The sequence below is a fragment of the Salvelinus sp. IW2-2015 genome, linkage group LG32, assembly GCF_002910315.2.
Source record: "Salvelinus sp. IW2-2015 linkage group LG32, ASM291031v2, whole genome shotgun sequence".
NCBI classification, from domain to species: domain Eukaryota; kingdom Metazoa; phylum Chordata; class Actinopteri; order Salmoniformes; family Salmonidae; genus Salvelinus; species Salvelinus sp. IW2-2015.
Window position 1 is genome coordinate 32620933 of NC_036871.1, and position 18478 is coordinate 32639410.

Here is an 18478-nt window from a genome sequence, read left to right on the forward strand (position 1 = left end):
TCTGTAACCCTGGACAGCAGGTACACCACCTGTTCTGTTCTAACATCAAGTAACTGACGCAAGCAGTAAAATTAGATTTAAAAAACACATTTAAAAAAACTGTGTACAATGTTTGTGTGAAGCAACACAAACATTGGCACAGACACATGCACACACACACACACACACACACACACACACACACACACACGATAACATACGCACTATACATAAACATGGATTTAGTACTGTAGATATGTGGTAGTGGTGGAGTAGGGGCCTGAGGGCACACAGTGTGTTGTGAAATCTGTGAATGTATTGTAATGTCTTTAAAATTGTATAAACTGCCTTCATTTTGCTGGACCCCACGAAGAGCAGCTGCTGCTTTGGCAGCATAACAAATACAAATACACCACCTTTTCTGAGATGTGAATATGACATGAGAATAACGTGCAGGTGATTTGAGACTTGACTGTAGTCCTATGAAGTGACTGTCAGGTGCTCTAGTTCCAGCACGTCCTGTAGGCTGACCCTCTGACTGTCCGACTTCCCTGTCTCCCTACCAGGAGGCATTTGTGGTGCATCACTCTGGGCCGTCATTTCACATTCCCCCAATGTCTTCTGATTTCTGCCTTCTACAGTTACAGCCTCCGACACCATGCTTTGTCTGCTGACTGCTGTACTCTTCTACTGTATTTCATTTCATTCTTCCTGTGGACACCTTTCTCCCTCTGCTGCCTGTCTGGCCCTGCAGGAATAACCCAGGGGGTTCAAACTTCACCCCCACAGCGAGCTAAACCTGGTTCCTGTGTGTGTGTGTCTCTGGAGTATAGCTGGCAGTCTGTCATACTCTAGTGCCTTACAGGCCCCAAGGGGATAGATAGCGCTCGTAGACATGGACTTGAAGAGAAGCTCACCCTTTTAGTGGAATTGTTGATTCAGGGAAATCGTTCCAGTAATCCAGGGTAAGAGGGTGCTGCTGTTGGCTGGTGGGGAACACTGGGAGAGGTTGTGGAGTGTACACACACGCACACCACACACATCATTTGGCCAGCCAGAGGGAAGTCCTCTCCATGGTGGCATGTGAAATGAGAACGCAGCCCTCAGCCATACACTGGACTGGGCCCTAATGTAATTGAGGGCATTCCCTTTTAAGAGCTCTATCTCAATCTGTTGCACTTTCTCTCTGTTGGTCTCTGTTTGCTGCTTCCTCTCTCTGCCACTTTCTCTCTGTTGGTCTCTGTTTGCTGCTTCCTCTCTCTGGCCACTGTTTCTCTGTTGGTCTCTGTTTGCTGCTTCTCTTTCTGCCACTTTTCTTGCTCTGTTGGTCTCTCTCTGTTTGCTGCTTCCTCTCTCTGCCACTTTCTCTCTGTTGGTCTCTGCCCTTCTTCCGCTCTGTTCGTGCTGCTTCCTCTCTCTGCCACTTTCTCTCTGTTGTCTCTGTTTGCTGCTTCCTCTCTCTGCCACTTTCTCTCTCGCTCTCTGCCTCTTTCCTTCCGTCCCCTGTCTCTCGCCCTCCGTCCCCTGCCTCTTTCCTTCCGTCCCCCTGTTCTCGCCCTCCGTCCCCCTGCGTCTTTCTTCCGTCCCTGTCTCTGCCTCCTCCGTCCCTGTCTCTCGCCCTCCGTCCCCCTGTTCTCGCCCTCCGTCCCTGTCTCTCGCCTCCGTCCCCCTGTCTCTCGCCCTCGTCCCCCTGTTCTCCGCCTCCGTCCCTGTCTCTCGCCCTCCGTCCCCTCTGTCTCTCGCCCTCCGTCCCCTGTCTCTCGCCTCCGTCCCTCGTCTCTCGCCCTCGCTCCCTGTCTCTCGCCTCGCCCGCTCCCCCGTCCCTGTCTCTCGCCTCCGTCCCCCTGTCTCCCCTCCCTTCTCCGCCCTCGTCCCCCCGCCCCCTCGCCTCCCCCTGCCTCTCGCCCAGTCTCTCTCCTGTCTCTCCCTGTCCCTGTCTCTCTCCTCTGTCCTCTGTCTCTCTCCCTCGTCCTCTGTCTTTCTCGCTTTCCTCCTTACCTTGTCTCTCTCTCCCTCCGCCCCTGTCTCTCTCTCCCTCGCCCCCCTGTCTGTCTATCTCCTGCATCCCTCTGTCTCTCCCTCCTACTGGACACATGGTGTGTTGGGCAGGATAAAACGGTTTTAGGCCGTTGGCTAGGATCAAAACACGGCTCTGTGGAACCTCCACCTGAGTATCCACTGACCTGGCCTCCCTCAGTCAGCCCATCGATCCCCCTCTCTGCCTCTCTTCTTCTCTCGGGCTCTCTCGCTATCAGTTTGCTCCATCTCGCTCTTTCCCCCGCCCCCAACAGGGAGAGTGTGCTGCAGAATCATACATAATTCCCAATCCATCCCTACGGCTCTCTCTGATAAAGTTGTTTTGCTGGATAATTGTTTTTGTTTGGCTGTGGAATGTATTATTTCATTTTTAAATCTGAGGCTGAAATTGTGTCTATTTCAGGGCCTGGCGGTGATGGTTGCTTCCATGGCGTACAACACTTGGTTCACAAACTCTACTGCAAAGACATGCGCATTGTAACTATCCACTCTACATTACTGATTGCATGTGATATCTAGTTTTCTGTCTGTGTTTAGACAGCTACCAGGTTTTCATTCTTTCTAGTTGGTTGAACAGGAGCTGGGCCTGTTCATGTAACAGTCTCTCTCTGTGTCGCCCACGGGGTCAGAGGTGGTGGAGCAGGTCCTTCACACCGTCAGTAAGTCCAGCAGTCTGGAAGAACTCACTCTGGAGAACGCTGGCCTCAAATCGTGAGACTCCTCCATCCTCCTGATATGTCATTTCTCTCTTTCATCTCCTCTTTTATCTGTCTTATTCTTGTCTTGCCATTCTGACTTCACTCCTGACTTTAGATTTTTCTCTACCATGACTCAGACATACTCTGATGTATAATGTATCACAGCAAGCATCAAAACAATATTTAATCCATCTTCTTTCCATATTGCTATTTTAGAGACTTCCCTCAGAAAATGGCGACAGCTCTGTCTGAAACCCTGCTCTGTGATCCACTCGCTCAACCTGGCCCACAACCCTGGACAACCAAGGTACAGGAGCCTCAGAGGCACTCTGTTACTCATTCACTCTTTTTCAGCATCAGTAATGTGTGTGAATGCCAGTCTGGGTCCATCTTTCTCAGTGTTTGCTGTTTACTCTGCAGATTGTGTGTGTGTGTGTGTGTGTGTGTGTGTGTGTGTGTGTGTGTGTGGTGTGTGTGTTGTGTTGTGTGTGTGTGTGTGTGTGTGTGTGTGTGTGTGTGTGTGTGTGTGTGTGTGTGTGTGTGTCCTCCATTGTGAGTCAGGGTTGTCTGCGTACTCTCATTAGTACATCAGAATGTGCCTTTCTGACACCTGTCACTCCACTCACATCACTGTGTGCCTGTAGACGCCATGTACTAGAATTATCTTTTTGTCTGCATAGATTATGCACATATGTGTGTGTGTTGATTTTGCTGACCATGTACACACTACCTATCAAAAGTTTTAAAACATCTACTCATCCAAGGGTTTTGATTTTATTTTTACTATTTTCTACTTGTAGAATAATGGTGAAGACTTTAAACTATGAAATAACACATAAAGGATCATGTAGTAACCAAGAAAGTGTTATACAAGATTCTTCAAATAGCCACCCTTTGCCTTGATGACAGCTTTTCACACTCTTGGCATTCTCTCAACCAGCTTCACCTGAATGCTTTTCCAACAGTCTTGAAGGAGTTCCCACATATGCTGAGCACTTTTTGGCTGCTTTTCCTTCACTCTTTTATTTATAATTTTTTTTATTTCACCTTTATTTAACCAGGTAACGTTAGGCCAGTTGAGAACAAGTTCTCATTTACAACTGCGACCTGGCCAAGATAAAGCAAAGCAGTGCGACAAAACAACAACACAGAGTTACACATGGGATAAACAAACGTACAGTCATAACACAATAGAAATCTGTATACAGTGTGTGCAAATTAAGTAAGAATAGGCAATAAATAGGCCAATAGTGGCAAAGTAATTACAATTTAGCATGATATATGTGCAGATGAGGATGTGCAAGTAGAAATATTGGGTGTGCAAAAGAGCAGAAAACAAAAACATATGGGGATGAGGTAGGTAGTTGGTTGGATGGGCTATTTACAGACGGGCTGTGTGCAGCTGCAGCGATCGGTAAGCTGCTCTGACCGCTAACGCTTAAAGTTAGTGAGGGCGATATAAGTCTCCAACTTAAGTGATTTTTGCAATTCGTTCCAGTCATTGGCAGCAGAGAACTGGAAGGAAAGGCGGCAAAAGAGGTGTTGGCTTTGGGATGACCAGTGAAATATACCTGCTGGAGCGCGTACTGGTGGGTGTTGCTATGGTGACCAGTGAGCTGAGATAAGGTGGAGCTTTACCTAGCAAAGACGTATAGATGACCTGGAGCCAGTGGGTTGGCAACGAATATGTAGCGAGAGTCGGACTCTGCGGACCGACTCATCCCAAACCATCTCAATTTGGTTGAGGTTGGGTGATTGTGGCGCCAGGTCATCTGATGCAGCACTCCATCACTCTCCTTTTTGGTAAAATACCCTTACACAGTTGAAGGTGTGTTGGGTCATTGCCTGTTGAAAACAAATGATAGTCCCACTAAGCCCAAACCAGATGGGATGTCGTATTGCTGCAGAATGCTGTGGTAGGCCATGCTGGTTAAGTGTGCCTTGATTTAAATAAATCACAGCACGGTGTCACCAGCAAAGCACCCACACACCATCACACCTCCTCCTCCATGCATTACGGTGGGAAATACACATGCAGAGATCATCCGTTCACCCACACCGCGTCTCACAACGACACGGCGGTTGGAACCAAGAATCTCCAATTTGGACTCCAGACCAAAGGAAATATTTCCACCGGTCTAATCTCCATTGCTCAGGTTTCTTGGCCCTAACAAATCTCTTATTAATATTGGTGTCCTTTAGTAGTGGTTTCTTTGCAGCAACTCGACCATGAAGGCCTGATTCACGTCTCCTCTGACAGTTGATGTTGAGATGTGTCTGTTACTTGAACTCTGTGAAGCATTTATTTGGGCTGCAATCTGAGGTGCAGTTAACTCTAATGAACTTATCCTCTCCAGCAGAGGTAACTCTGCGTCTTCCCATTTCTGTGGCGGTCCTCATGAGAGCCAGTTTCATCATAGCGCTTGATGGTTTTTGAGACTGCACTTGAAGAAACTTTCAAAATTCTTGAAATTTTTTCGAGTGACTGACTTTCATAGTCTTAAAGTAATGATGAACTGTCATTTCTCTTTGCTTATTTGAGCTGTTCTTGTCAAAATATGGACTTGGTCTTTAACAAAATAGGGCTGTCTTCTGTATACTCCCCTACCTTGTCCCAACACAACTGATTGGCTCAAACGCATTAAGAAGGACAGAAATTCCACAAATTAACTTTTAACAAGGCACACCTGTTCATTGAAATGCATTCAAGGTGACTGCCTCATGAAGCTGGTTGAGAGAATGCCAAGAGTGTGCAAAGCTGTCATCAAGGCAAAGGGTGGCTATTTGAAGAATCTCAAATCTAAAATATATTTCGATTTGTTTTACAATTGTTTGGTTACTACATGATTCCATATGTGTTATTTCATAGTTTTGATGCCTTCACAATTATTCTACAATGTAGAAAAAAGTAAAAATAAAGAAAAACCCTTGAATGAGTAGGTGTTATAAAACTTTTGACCGGTAGTGTATGGTGTTGTCAAGGGTGTGTATTTTCTCTGATCTCTGTGTGTGTGTGTGTGTGTGTGTGTGTGTGTGTGTGTGTTTCTTTCACTCTGACAACTTACTCCCATATGCGTTTCTCTCCAGGAGTGTCAAACCTCATCCAACTGGTGTGTCGCCTCAACAAAGGCCTTCGTCTGCTCAACCTCTCCAAGACGTCCCTCTCCTCTAAGGGTGTGTTCATCCCTCTGTCCTCTCTGTCCCCTGGGCCACAGTGCCCCCGTGTGGTGGTCACCGCTCCACTGCTCTCGGAACCTCATGACCTCATATGCCCTATATGAGGTCATGAGGTTCCGAGGGGTTTTCAGGAGAGAAAAAAAAACACATGGGACTCTTGAGCCATACAGGGTCCTATGGTTTATGTTCTCTTATGTTTGTCACATTTATGATTCAAATCTATTTATATATAAACTCAGCAAAAAAAGAAACGTCCTCTCACTGTCAACCGCATTTATTTTCAGCAAACTTGTGTAAATATTTGTATGAACATAACAAGATTCAACAACTGAGACATAAACTGAACAAGTTCCACAGACATGTGACTAACATAAATTGAATAATGTGTCCCTGAACAAAGGGGGGTCAAAATCACAAGTAGTCCGTATCTGGTGTGGCCACCAGCTGCATTAAGTACTGCAGTGCATCTCCTACTCATGGACTGCACCAAATTTGCCAGTTCTTGCTGTGAGATGTTACCTCACTCTTCCACCAAGGCACATGCAAGTTCCCGGACATTTCTGGGGGGAATGGCCCTAGCCCTCACCTTACGATCCGACAGATCCCAGACGTGCTCAATGGGATTGAGATCCGGGCACTTTGCTGGCCATGGCAGAACACTGACATTACTGTCTTGCAGGAAATCACGCACAGAATGAGCAGTGTGGCTGGTGGCATTGTAATGCTGGAGGGTCATGTCAGAATGAGCCTGCAAGAAGGGTACCACATGAGGGAGGAGGATGTCTTCCCTGTAATGCACAGCGTTGAGATTGCCTGCAATGACAACAAGCTCTGTCCGATGATGCTGTGACACACCGCCCCAGACCCTGACGGACCCTCCACCTCCAAATCGATCCCGCTCATTATCTATGAAAGACAGGGTCCTGACAAAGGGACATTTCTTTTTTTGCTGAGTTTATATATTTACTCACCTTGATAGTGAATACTGCATTGTTGGGAAAGAGTTTGCAAGAAAACATTTCACTGTACTATTTTACACTGTGCACGTGACAAATAAACATTGAAACTAGATAGATTTACAGAAGAAGGATTGCCTCTGAGTACAGCACAATGCAACATGCCTGTCTGCTGTCTGCTAATTTCCTCTTTATTCTAGGCGAATTAGGGATTAACAGAATCTACTATATGGTGGCAGTAGTTTGGTAGAGCAGAGTTAGTTCTGCCACTGTATGTGGTTCATTACTAACAGTTTGGTAGAACACAGGGCTAAGTTACTAACAGTTTGGTAGAACACAGGGCTAAGTTACTAACAGTTTGGTAGAGCACAGGGCAAATTCTAACAGTTTGGTGTGAGCACAGGGATAGGTTTACTAAAAGTTTGGTAGAACACAGGGCTAAATTACTAATAGTTTGGTAGAGCACAGCGCAAGTTACTAACGAGTTTGGTAGAAACAAGGGCTAATTACTAACAGTTTGGTAGAGCACAGCGCAAGTTACTAACAGTTTGGTAGAACACAGGGCAAGTTACTAAAGTTTGGAGGAAGGCAAGTTTACTAACAGTTTGGTAGAGAACAGGGCAAGTTACTAACAGTTTGGTAGAGAACAGGGCAAGTTACTAACAGTTTGGTAGAGAACAGGGCAAGTTACTAACAGTTTGGTAAGAGAACAGGGCAAGTTACTAACAGTTTGGTAGAGAAAGGGCAAGTTACTAACAGTTTGGTAGAGCACAGGGCTAGGTTTACTAACAGTTTGGTAGAAAAGGGCAAGTTATAACAGTTTGGTAGAGACAAGGGCTAAATTACTAACAGTTTGGTAGAGCACAGGGCAAATTACTAACAGTTTGGTTAGAGCAACAGGGCAAGTTACTAACAGTTTGGTAGAACACAGGGCAAGTTACTAACAGTTTGGTGGAGCACAGGGCAAGTTACTAACAGTTTGGTAGAGAACAGGGCTAGGTTACTAACAGTTTGGTAGAGCAGCAGGGCAAGTTACTAACAGTTTGGTAGAGAACAGGGCAAGTTCAACAGTTGAGAGAAAGGGAAGTTACTAACAGTTTGTAGAGAACAGGGCAAGTTACTAAAGTTTGGTAGAGCAGGGCAAGTACTAACAGTTGTAGAGAACAGGGCAAGTTACTAACAGTTTGGTGGAGCACAGGGCAGTTACTAGCAGTTTTGATAGAACACAGGGCAAGTTACTAACAGTTTGGTGGAGCACAGGGCAAGTTACTAACAGTTTTGTAGAGCACAGGGCAAGTTACTAACAGTTTGTAACACAGGGCAAGTTCTAACAGTTTGGTGGAGCACAGGGTAGGTTCTAACAGTTTGGTAAAACAAGGCAAATACAGTTTGATAGAAACAGGGCAAGTTACTAACAGTTTGATAGAAACAGGGCAAGTTACTAGCAGTTTTGATAGAACACAGGGCAGTTACTAGCAGTTTGATAGAACACAGGCAAGTTAACTAACAGTTTGATAGAACACAGGGCAAGTTACTAACAGTTTGATAGAACACAGGGCAAGTTCTAACAGTTTGGTAGAGCACAGGGTAGGTTACTAACAGTTTGGTAAACACAGGGAAGTTACTAACAGTTTGGTACAACACGGGGCAAGTTACTACAGTTTGGTAGAGCACAGGGCTAGGTTACTAACAGTTTGGTAGAGCACAGGGCTAGGTTACTAACAGTTTGGTAGAGCACAGGGCTAGGTTACTAACAGTTTGGTAGAGCACAGGGCAAGTTACTAACAGTTTGGTAGAGCACAGGGCTAGTTACTAGCAGTTTGAAGAACACAGGGCAAGTTACTAACCGTTTGGTAGAGCACAGGGCTAAAATTACTAGCAGTTTGATAGAACACAGGGCTAAATTACTAACAGTTTGATAGAACACAGGGCAAGTTACTAACCATTTGGTAGAGAATAGGGCAGTTAACATTTGGTAGAGCACGGGAATTACTAACAGTTTGGTGGAGCACAGGCAGTTACTTTTTAGAGCACAGGGCTAGGTTACTAACAGTTTGGTGGAGCACAGGGCAAGTTACTAACAGTTTGGTAGAGCACAGGGCTAAATTACTAACAGTTTGGTGGAGCACAGGGCAAGTTACTAACAGTTTGGTAGAGCAACAGGGAAAGTTACTAACAGTTTGGTAGGCACAGGGCAAGTTACTAACAGTTTGGTTGAACACAGGGCTAGGTTACTAACAGTTTGGTAGAGCACAGGGAAGTTACTAACAGTTTGGTAGAACACAGGGCTAGGTTACTAACAGTTTGGTAGAGCACAGGGAAGTTACTAACAGTTTGGTAGACACAGGCAAGTTACTAACAGTTTGGTACAACACAGGGAAGTTACTAACAGTTTGGTAGAGCACAGGGCTAGGTTACTAACAGTTTGGTAGAGCACAGGGCAAGTTAATAAAGTTTGGTAGAACCAGGGCAAGTTACTAACAGTTTGGTAGAGAACAGGGCAAGTTACTAAAAGTTTGGTAGAACACAGGGCAAGTTACTAACAGTTTGGTAGAGCACAGGGCAAGTTACTAAACAGTTTGGTAGAGCACAGGGCTAAGTTACTAGCAGTTTGATAGAACACAGGGCAAGTTACTAACCGTTTGGTAGAGCCACAGGGCTAAATTACTAGCAGTTTGATAGAACACAGGGCTAAATTACTAACAGTTTGATAGAACACAGGGAATTACTAACCATTTGGTAGAGAACAGGGCAAGTTATTAACAGTTTGGTAGAGCACAGGGCAAGTTACTAACATTTTTGGTGGGCACAGGGCAAGTTACTAACAGTTTGGTAGAGCACAGGGCTGGTTACTAACAGTTTGGTGGAGCACAGGCAAGTTACTAACAGTTTGGTAGAGCACAGGGCTAAATTACTAACAGTTTGGTGGAGCACAGGGCAAGTTACTAACAGTTTGGTAGAGCACAGGGCAAGTTACTAACAGTTTGGTAGAGCACAGGGCAAGTTACTAACAGTTTGGTGAACACAGGGCTAGTTACTAACAGTTTGGTAGAGCACGGGCAAGTTACTAACAGTTTGGTAGAACAGGGCTGTTACACAGTTGGAGACAAGGGCAAGTTACTAACAGTTTGGTAGAACACAGGGCAAGTTACTAACAGTTTGGTACAACACAGGGCAAGTTACTAACAGTTTGGTAGAGCACAGGGCTAGGTTTACTAACAGTTTGGTAGAGCACAGGGCAAGTTACTAACAGTTTGGTAGAACACAGGGCAAGTTACTAAAGTTTTGGTAGAGCACAGGGCAAGTTACTAACAGTTTGTAGAACACAGGGCAAGTTACTAACAGTTTGGTAGAGCACAGGGCAAGTTACTAACAGTTTGGTTAGAGCACAGGGCTAAGTTACTAGCAGTGTTGATAGAACACAGGGCAAGTTACTAAGGTTTGGTAGAGCACAGGGCTAAAACTTAGTACAGTTTGATAGAACACAGGGCTAATTTCTAAACAGTTGTAGAACACAGGGCAAGTTACTAACCATTTGGTAGAGAAAGGCAAGTTATTAACAGTTTGGTGGAGCACAGGGCAAGTTACTACAGTTTGGTGGAGCAAGGGCAAGTTTACTAACAGTTTGGTAGAGCACAGGGCTAGGTTACTAACAGTTTGGTGGAGCACAGGGCAAGTTACTACACGTTTGGTAGAGCACAGGGCTAAATTACTACGTTTGGTGGAGCACATGGGCAAGTTACTAACAGTTTGGTAGAGCACAGGCACAGTTACTAACAGTTTGGTAGAGCACAGGGCAAGTTTACTGACCAGTTTGGTTGAACACAGGGCTAGGTTACTAACAGTTTGGTAGAGACAGGGCAAAGTTACTAACAGTTTGGTAGAACACAGGGCAGGTTACTAACAGTTTGTAGAGCACAGGCAAGGTTATAACAGTTTGGGTAGAACACAGGGCAAGTTACTAACAGTTTGGTACAACACAGGGCAATTACTAACGTTTGGGTAGAGCAGTGTGTCATGGTAGAGCACAGGGCAAGTTACTAACAGTTTGGTAGAGCACAGGGCACAGTTACTAACAGTTTGGGTAGAGCAAAGGGCAAGTTACTAACATTTTGGTAGAAAACAGGGCAAGTTACTAAAGTTTGGTAGACAGGTAACTACAGTTTGAGAACACAGGGCTAAATTACTAACAGTTTGGTGGAGCACAGGGCAAGTTACTAACAGTTTGGTAGAAGCACAGGGCAAGTTACTAACCAGTTTGGTAGAGCACAGGGCAAGTTACTAAGCAGTTGGGTAGGACAAGGGCTAATTACTAACAGTTTTGGTAGGAGCACACAGGGCAGTTACTAACAGTTTGGTAAAGAGCACAGGGCTAAGAGTTACTAAAGCTTTGGAGAGATAGGGTAAACACAGTTTGGTGAGCCAAGGGCAAGTGTTACTAACAGTTTGGGTAGAGCACAGGGTAGTTAACTAACAGTTTGGTAGAGCAGCAGGGCAAGTTACTACAGTGTTTGTAGAGAGACTAGGGCTAAGTTATAACAGTTTGGTGAGACAGGGCAAGTTACTAACGTTTGGTAGAGCACAGGGCTAAGTTACTAACAGTTTGGTGAACACAGGGCTAATTACTAACAGTTGGTGGAGACAAGGCGAAGTTCCGAAAGACTAACAGTTTTGGTAGCAGCACAGGGCTAAATACTAACGTTTGGTAGAGCACAGGGCAAGTTTCTAACAGTCTTGGTAGAGCACAGGGCTAAGTTAACTAACAGTTTGGATAGAAACACAGGGCTAAATTACTAACAGTTTGGCGGGTGAGGCACAGGGCAAGTTACTAACAGTTTGGTAGAGCACAGGGCTAGGGTTTACTAACAGTTTGGTAGAGCAAGGGCTACGGTTACTAACAGTTTGGTAGATTGCACAGGGCTAAGTTACTAACAGTCTTTGCTTCATTGCTCTAACTGTAGACTTTCGTTCCAGGCTTCAAAGCCAACATGAAAGTACAAAGTCTTGCCCTGCATGTCTGCCCTCATTTTGGCCAAATTAGGATGTATTGAGTTCACTTGCTTACTAAACCTGTTCTTACTATTTTGTTTCTCTTATTAAGAAGAAACTGTATTTTCTGCAATGAAGAGATTTAAAAATAGATTTTAATTTGCTGCTCTAATGTAATGGGCCGATTATATCCACATATTTGTGTTTTGGTTTCAGATGAGGGTTTTATGTGATTAGTGGATGGCTCTGATAGTTGTCTGGTTAATAGTGCTGATTTTGGTTTCAGATGGAGGGTTTTATGTGATTAGTGGATGGCTCTGATAGTTGTCTGGTTAATAGTGCTGATTTTGGTTTCAGATGGAGGGTTTATGTGATTAGTGACTCTTTCCCTCCCCTGCTGCAGTTACCGTATTTTCTCTATGTCAACAGACTATTTCTTAATTAATTAATTTGTCTCTCTCTCAGGTGTGGTGTCTCTCTCACAGGCCCTCTGCTCCAGTGATGACTACACCAACTCTCTGCTTCACCTGGACCTGAGTAAGAACCCTGGGATTCTGTCTGGGGAGGATGCTACGGTGAGACCACACATAAACTCCACATGTACAGTACAGGCATGCAACATACACAAACACACTGACTGTCTCTCTGTTTATCACTCTCCAGAACATGTACCTGTTCCTAGCCCAGACTAATTGCCTGTTTCATCTGGACCTCTCTGGGACCGACTGCACTGTGGACTCGGTTAGTAGTGTCTCCACTCTGACTGCTTCATGCTTTGATCATACAGTTAAAGACGCTTAACATACACTGTCTGGTCTATGATCAGGATAGTCTAACTAACACGCATAATGAAGTGGACTTTGTAGTAATTGAAGTGGAGGTGTGGATGCGCTAATTGGGCTATATAACAGTTCTGTAGTTTACAAATGTATGAGCATGACATTTCATCTGTATAACTTTGGGAGGAACATTCTGCCCTAAAAACAGGAAGAATTTACCTCTAATGTTGAGCATGAATTTTGTATAGAATATGAATGTATTCTGAGACAGAAAGCTTCTGTTCTGTCATTACTTGTTCCCAACTCACTCCTCTTCCTCTGGTGTCTTTTTGGGATGAAAGGAGAACACTCTCTTTATGGATGAGTTATCGTGACGATGTTATTGGTTTCATATCTTGTTTTCTCCAATGTAATCTCCCCTGTCGAGAGTCTGGTGGACTTTTTGAAATTGTAATTTTATTTTATTGTTAATAGATTTGTGAGAACATTTGCATTTTTGCTAACAGATTGTAATCTTGACTCTTAGGAAAATGACCATGAAACTGCAAAGCTTATTTTCATGATTGATATTTGTATGTATTTGTTGTTGTGTAAACATAATGATTACTAATGTATTGGTTTCTCTCCATAACAGTTATTTGGTGCTCTGTTGAGGGGATGTTGTGTTGATCTCTCTTACCTGAATCTCTCCAAGAACTGCTTCTCTCACAGGTGAGGTGTCTGTCTATCCCTTTGAATGGACCTTAATCCAATTCTATTCACTTATCTTTATTTATCCCTGAGGGGCAAACACCAGTAAGCCTACATGACAGCTTATCATCCCTGATGGAAAGTGTCCATGTAGACATTCCAGTCTACATGGACTCCAAGGAGTCAGCACAAGACATTCTATCACAGATGGGCATTTACCCCTGTACCTACCACCTAGACCGAATTAGATAGAAATGTGTACAACTGTACAAGTTGCCCCCTCATCTATCTATTCTGTCTCTGAGCCAGTGTTTAACTAGTTTGGATCAGAATGATCTGGAGCAGCAGATCCATCTCTCACCTGGCCTCCCTCAGGACTGGCAGAGCAGCAACCCCATCGCTGCTCTGCAGATTACTCCATTATGGAAAAGTTTCTGAAAAATTAGACTAATTTTAGAAGGGAATTATTGTTCAAAACCCCAGGCTCTCGCGCCACCATTTTCTCACTCACCCACTCACCTCCCTCGCTCCAGCTCTTTTCTCTCTACTATTTATCTCTCTCTCTCTCTTTCTACTATTAATATACATCTATATCTCACCATCCCTCTCTATCCTCTCTTTCTCCATCCCTCTCATGCCTCTCTTTCTCTATTGCATCTCTCTTGATTGTTTTCTCACTCGCTCTCCGCTCCCTCCCTTTCTGTGTGTCTGTCCTTCACTAGGTCATGGTAATCAGCTGTATGTGTGGCAGCAGTCACTAGAGCCGTGGTGGTTCTGCCTGAGCTCTGATCGCGCCACATGACACGGGACATAAATCTGTTTGAGCTGATAAGAGGGAAAACTCATGAATATTAACAGCCAGCGCTATCCTCTCTCTCTCTTTCTCTCTCTGTCTCTCTGTCTTTCTTTCCTCCAGAGCATTGACTGTAACAGTGTGCGGTGTTTACCCTGGCCCTTCTGTGCTGTGTGTATCTGTTGCTCATCTCTATGTGACTAAAGCCAGCCCAAGTCTCTTGCCTGCAGCCCCGTCTTGCAGGATTTATGCTGATGAGCCCATAGGTCGGATAGCACATGTTGGGAACACAGACCTGTTATCATAATGTCATGCTCTGGCATGAGCCCCCATAAACCCCTTGTCTGCTATCTCTTTCTTTATCTTTCTGCCTCTCTCCACTTCTTCTGTGTTTAATTATTTGAATGGTCAGGCTAAAATGGGTGTTAGTTATGCGTTCTACAATTTAGGAACATACCGTCCCCTATATTACAATTAAATGCCTGGATGCTTCTGTTATCTGCTATGGCAGATAGCAGATAGCCAACCACATATGGGCCGCTGAAGTGTGTGTCTGGGTCCACAAGGAAAATATTTCACGCCTAGTTGTGTTAGCAGATGGTTTGATACAAAACTATTTTTGTAAGTTAAACTGTTTCGTGTTGTTCACATTCTCTGATATTATAAACTCAGCAAAAAAAGAAACGTCCCTTTTTCAGGACCCTGTCTTTCAAAGATAATTCGTAAAAATCCAAATAACTTCACAGATCTTCATTGTAAAGGGTTTAAACACTGTTTCCCATGCTTTTTCAATGAACCATAAATAATTTATGAACATGCACCTGTGGAACGGTCGTTAAGACACTTACCGCTTACACACAGTAGGCAATTAAAGTCATGGTTATGAAAACTTAGAACACTAAAGAGGCCTTTCTACTGACTCTGAAAAACACCAAAAGAAAGATGCCCTGCTCATCTGCGTGAACGTGCCTTAGGCATGCTGCAAGGAGGCCTGAGGACTGCAGATGTGGGCAATATATTGCAATGTCCGTACTGTGAGACGCCTAAGACAGCGCTACAGGGAGACAGGGCGGACAGCTGATCGTCCTCGCAGTGGCAGACCATGTGTAACAACACCTGCACAGGTTCGGTACATTCGAACATCACACCAGCGGGACAGGTACAGGATGGCAACAACCAGGAACGCACAATCTCTCCATCAGTGCTCAGACTGTCCGCAATAGGCTGAGAGAGGTTGGACTGAGGGCTTGTAGGCCTGTTGTAAGGCAGGTCCTCACCAGACATCACCGGCAACAACGTCGCCTATGGGCACAAACCCACDGTCGCTGGYCCAGACAGGACTGGCAAAAAGTGCTCTTCACTGACGAGTCGCGGTTTTGTCTCACCAGGGGTGATGGTCGGATTRGCGTTTATCGTCYAAGGAATGAGCGTTACACKGAGGCCTGTACTCTGGAGRGGGATCGATTTGGAGGTGGAGGGTCCGTCATGGTCTGGGGCGGTGTGTCACAGCATCATCAGACTGAGCTTGTTGTCATTGCAGGCAATCTCAACGCTGTGCGTTAAAGGGAAGACATCCTCCTCCCTCATGTGGTACCCTTTCTGCAGGCTCATCCTGACATGACCCTCCAGCATGACAATGTCACCAGCCATACTGCTCGTTCTGTGCGTGATTTCCTGCAAGACAGGAATGTCAGTGTTCTGCCATGGCCAGCAAAGAGCCCGGATCTCAATCCCATTGAGCACGTCTGGGACCTGTTGGATCTGAGTTTAAGGGCTAGGGATATTTCCCCCAGAAATGTKCGGGAACTTGCATGTGCCTTGGTGGAAGAGTGGGGTAACATCTCACAGCAAGAACTGGCAAATCTGGTGCAGTCCATGAGGAGGAGATGCACTGCAGTACTTAATGCAGCTGGTGGCCACACCAGATACTGACTGTTACTTTTGATTTTGACCCCCCCCCCACCTTTGTTCAGGCAAACATTATTCCATTTCTGTTAGTCACATGTCTGTGGAACTTGTTCAGTTTATGTCTCAGTTGTTGAATCTTTTGTTCATACAAATATTTACACATTAAGTTTGCTGAAAATAAATACAGTTGACAGTGAGAGGACGTTTCCTTTTTTGCTGAGTTTAGTAGTTATTTGAAGGCCTGCCATTTACTGCAGTTGACTGTGCAATAATGGTGACCTAGCCTTAATATCTATTCTTCTGACTTCTTTCTCTCTCTCATTTGTTCTCTCTCTCCCCCTCCCTACCTCTCTCCCTGTCTCTTTATCTTTTAGGAAAGTGAGGGAGACTCTTCCTGTCTTCAGGCAGTTCTTCAGCTCAGCCTTCAGTCTCACACACGTCAACCTGTCTTCTATGAAGCTTCCTCTGGACACCCTGAGGTGAGATAGGGACTCCGCTCTGGCCAACTGCCAAAATGACGGACTCACTCAAGACCAGCTAACTCAGTCTATCATTTATTTACCTACCCTACATGAATTCCTTATCATGTTTGTTGGTAAATCTAAACTTCCTATCAAGTGAAGGTGTGTTTTTTTTTACCACACCTCTTGCATTTTTCCCTTTAAGCACGTACTGGCAAAGTAGTGGCAAAGTAGTTTTAGTAATCTCTAAGCTCCTTTTCTCCAAAAGCCTTTAAGACTGCTGCAGAACCACTGTGTGTGAATAGAAAAGCCACGTGGTTTCATTTGAGGAAAATGTATGAAAAATTAGTCACAGCAATTAAGGGGAAAAAATGAAATTAGTTTGCTATGCATTGACGTTTCTTGACCGCTTCTCTCTCCCTTCTTCCATTTTTCAGAGCTCTCTTCCTGGGCCTGTCTTCCAATCCTCACATCACTGATTTACACTTGGACATCAGCGGCTGTGAGGTGAAGTGCCCGTCTGCTACAGTCTGAATTACCTTGCCTTCCTGTCTCTCCATTTGATTTAGTCTTCTCTCTCTCCCCTTTCCTCTCTCAGCTGAGGTCTGCAGGTGCCGGGGTGCTCCAGGAGCTGTTTCCTAGAGTGGCCTGCATCGGAACTTTGGACATATCAGACAACGGTGAGAGAGTGACCCATACGCATGCAACAGTCTTATGGGCCTTTTCAGGGCTAACATATGGCAGTTAAAATTGATTATTCTGTGTTTCTGTCTTTGATCTCAGGGTTGGATGGTGACCTGCTGGGTGTCATCCCAGCCTTCTCCAGACACCCCTCCCTCAAACACCTGCTGCTGGGCAAGAACTTCAACATCAAGGGCAGGTAGGGACAGTAATCCATTCACCACAGGCACTCAGAAACACACCCTGGGACGATGGATGTTTTGTCTTACACTGCCAATTCTTTGTCTGCAGGGTACTACATGACATTCTGCAGAAACTAGTTCAGCTAGTGCAAGATGAAGAGTGTGTGAGTTGTATAATGCATTTGAACACACACACTGAGACACACAAACTCTCCTACACACTCATACACGTACGATACAGGTATATTTATGTACTCACATGTTTAACCTTCTCACCCACTCTGCCATACCCTAGTATGATAATGAACTGACACCATTATTTACTGCTGTTGATGCTGATAACTCACAGAAATAACATGAACATACAGCACTCAGACACACACACACTAGTGATGCGCCAGTCAGCTGTTTGTTTATCCGCCTGCAATTGCCAATAACCCATCCGCAACCACCCGACTATATGTGATAAAGTGAGAATCTAAGGCCTGCATCCGACCTTAGCCCGCAAATATAAAACATACGCTGTACGGTCAGAGATGGAGGAGGGATTTTCTTTTTTTTACAGGCCTTTTTAGATCAAATCAAATTTTATTGGTCGCATACACATATTTAGCAGATGTTATCGCAGGTGCAGTGAAATGCTTGTGTTTCTAGCTCCAACAGTGCAGTAATACCTACTATAAGAATACAAAACAATACACACAAATCCCCAAAATAAAAATAAAGGAATTAAGAAATATCAGGACGAGTAATGTCAGAGTCCGGAATTTAAATAGACCAAACAAAAATATAAACACAACATGTAACAATTTCAAATATTTAACTGAGTTACAGTTCATATAAGGAAATCAGTCAATTGAAATAAATGTATTAGGCCCTAATCTATGGATTTCACATGACTGGCAATACAGATATGCATCTGTTGGTCACAGATACCTTTAAAGAGGTAGGACCAACATGGGACCAACACTTTACATGTTTCATTCATATTTTTGATCAGAAATAGAGTGTAGACATTGTTAATGTTGTAAATGAGTATTGTAGCTGGAAACGTCAGATTTTTTATGGAATATCTACATAGGCGTACAGAGGCCCATTATCAGCAACCATCACTCCTGTGTTCCAATGGCACGTTGTGTTAGCTAATC

General features: G+C 44.5%; 1 protein-coding gene across 1 annotated transcript in view; it reads left to right on the plus strand.

Moving 5' to 3' along the window:
- Positions 1-18478, plus strand: part of LOC111956422 (capping protein, Arp2/3 and myosin-I linker protein 3-like) — a 62189-nt gene that overhangs the window by 31728 nt on the left and 11983 nt on the right. Inside the window, exons 8-16 of the mRNA XM_070436574.1 lie at positions 5802-5944; positions 12322-12411; positions 12500-12577; positions 13310-13326; positions 16381-16485; positions 16905-16974; positions 17066-17147; positions 17251-17347; positions 17440-17494. Coding sequence (XP_070292675.1) covers positions 5802-5944; positions 12322-12411; positions 12500-12577; positions 13310-13326; positions 16381-16485; positions 16905-16974; positions 17066-17147; positions 17251-17347; positions 17440-17494 — 737 coding nt within the window. The remainder of the gene's footprint in view (positions 1-5801; positions 5945-12321; positions 12412-12499; positions 12578-13309; positions 13327-16380; positions 16486-16904; positions 16975-17065; positions 17148-17250; positions 17348-17439; positions 17495-18478) is intronic.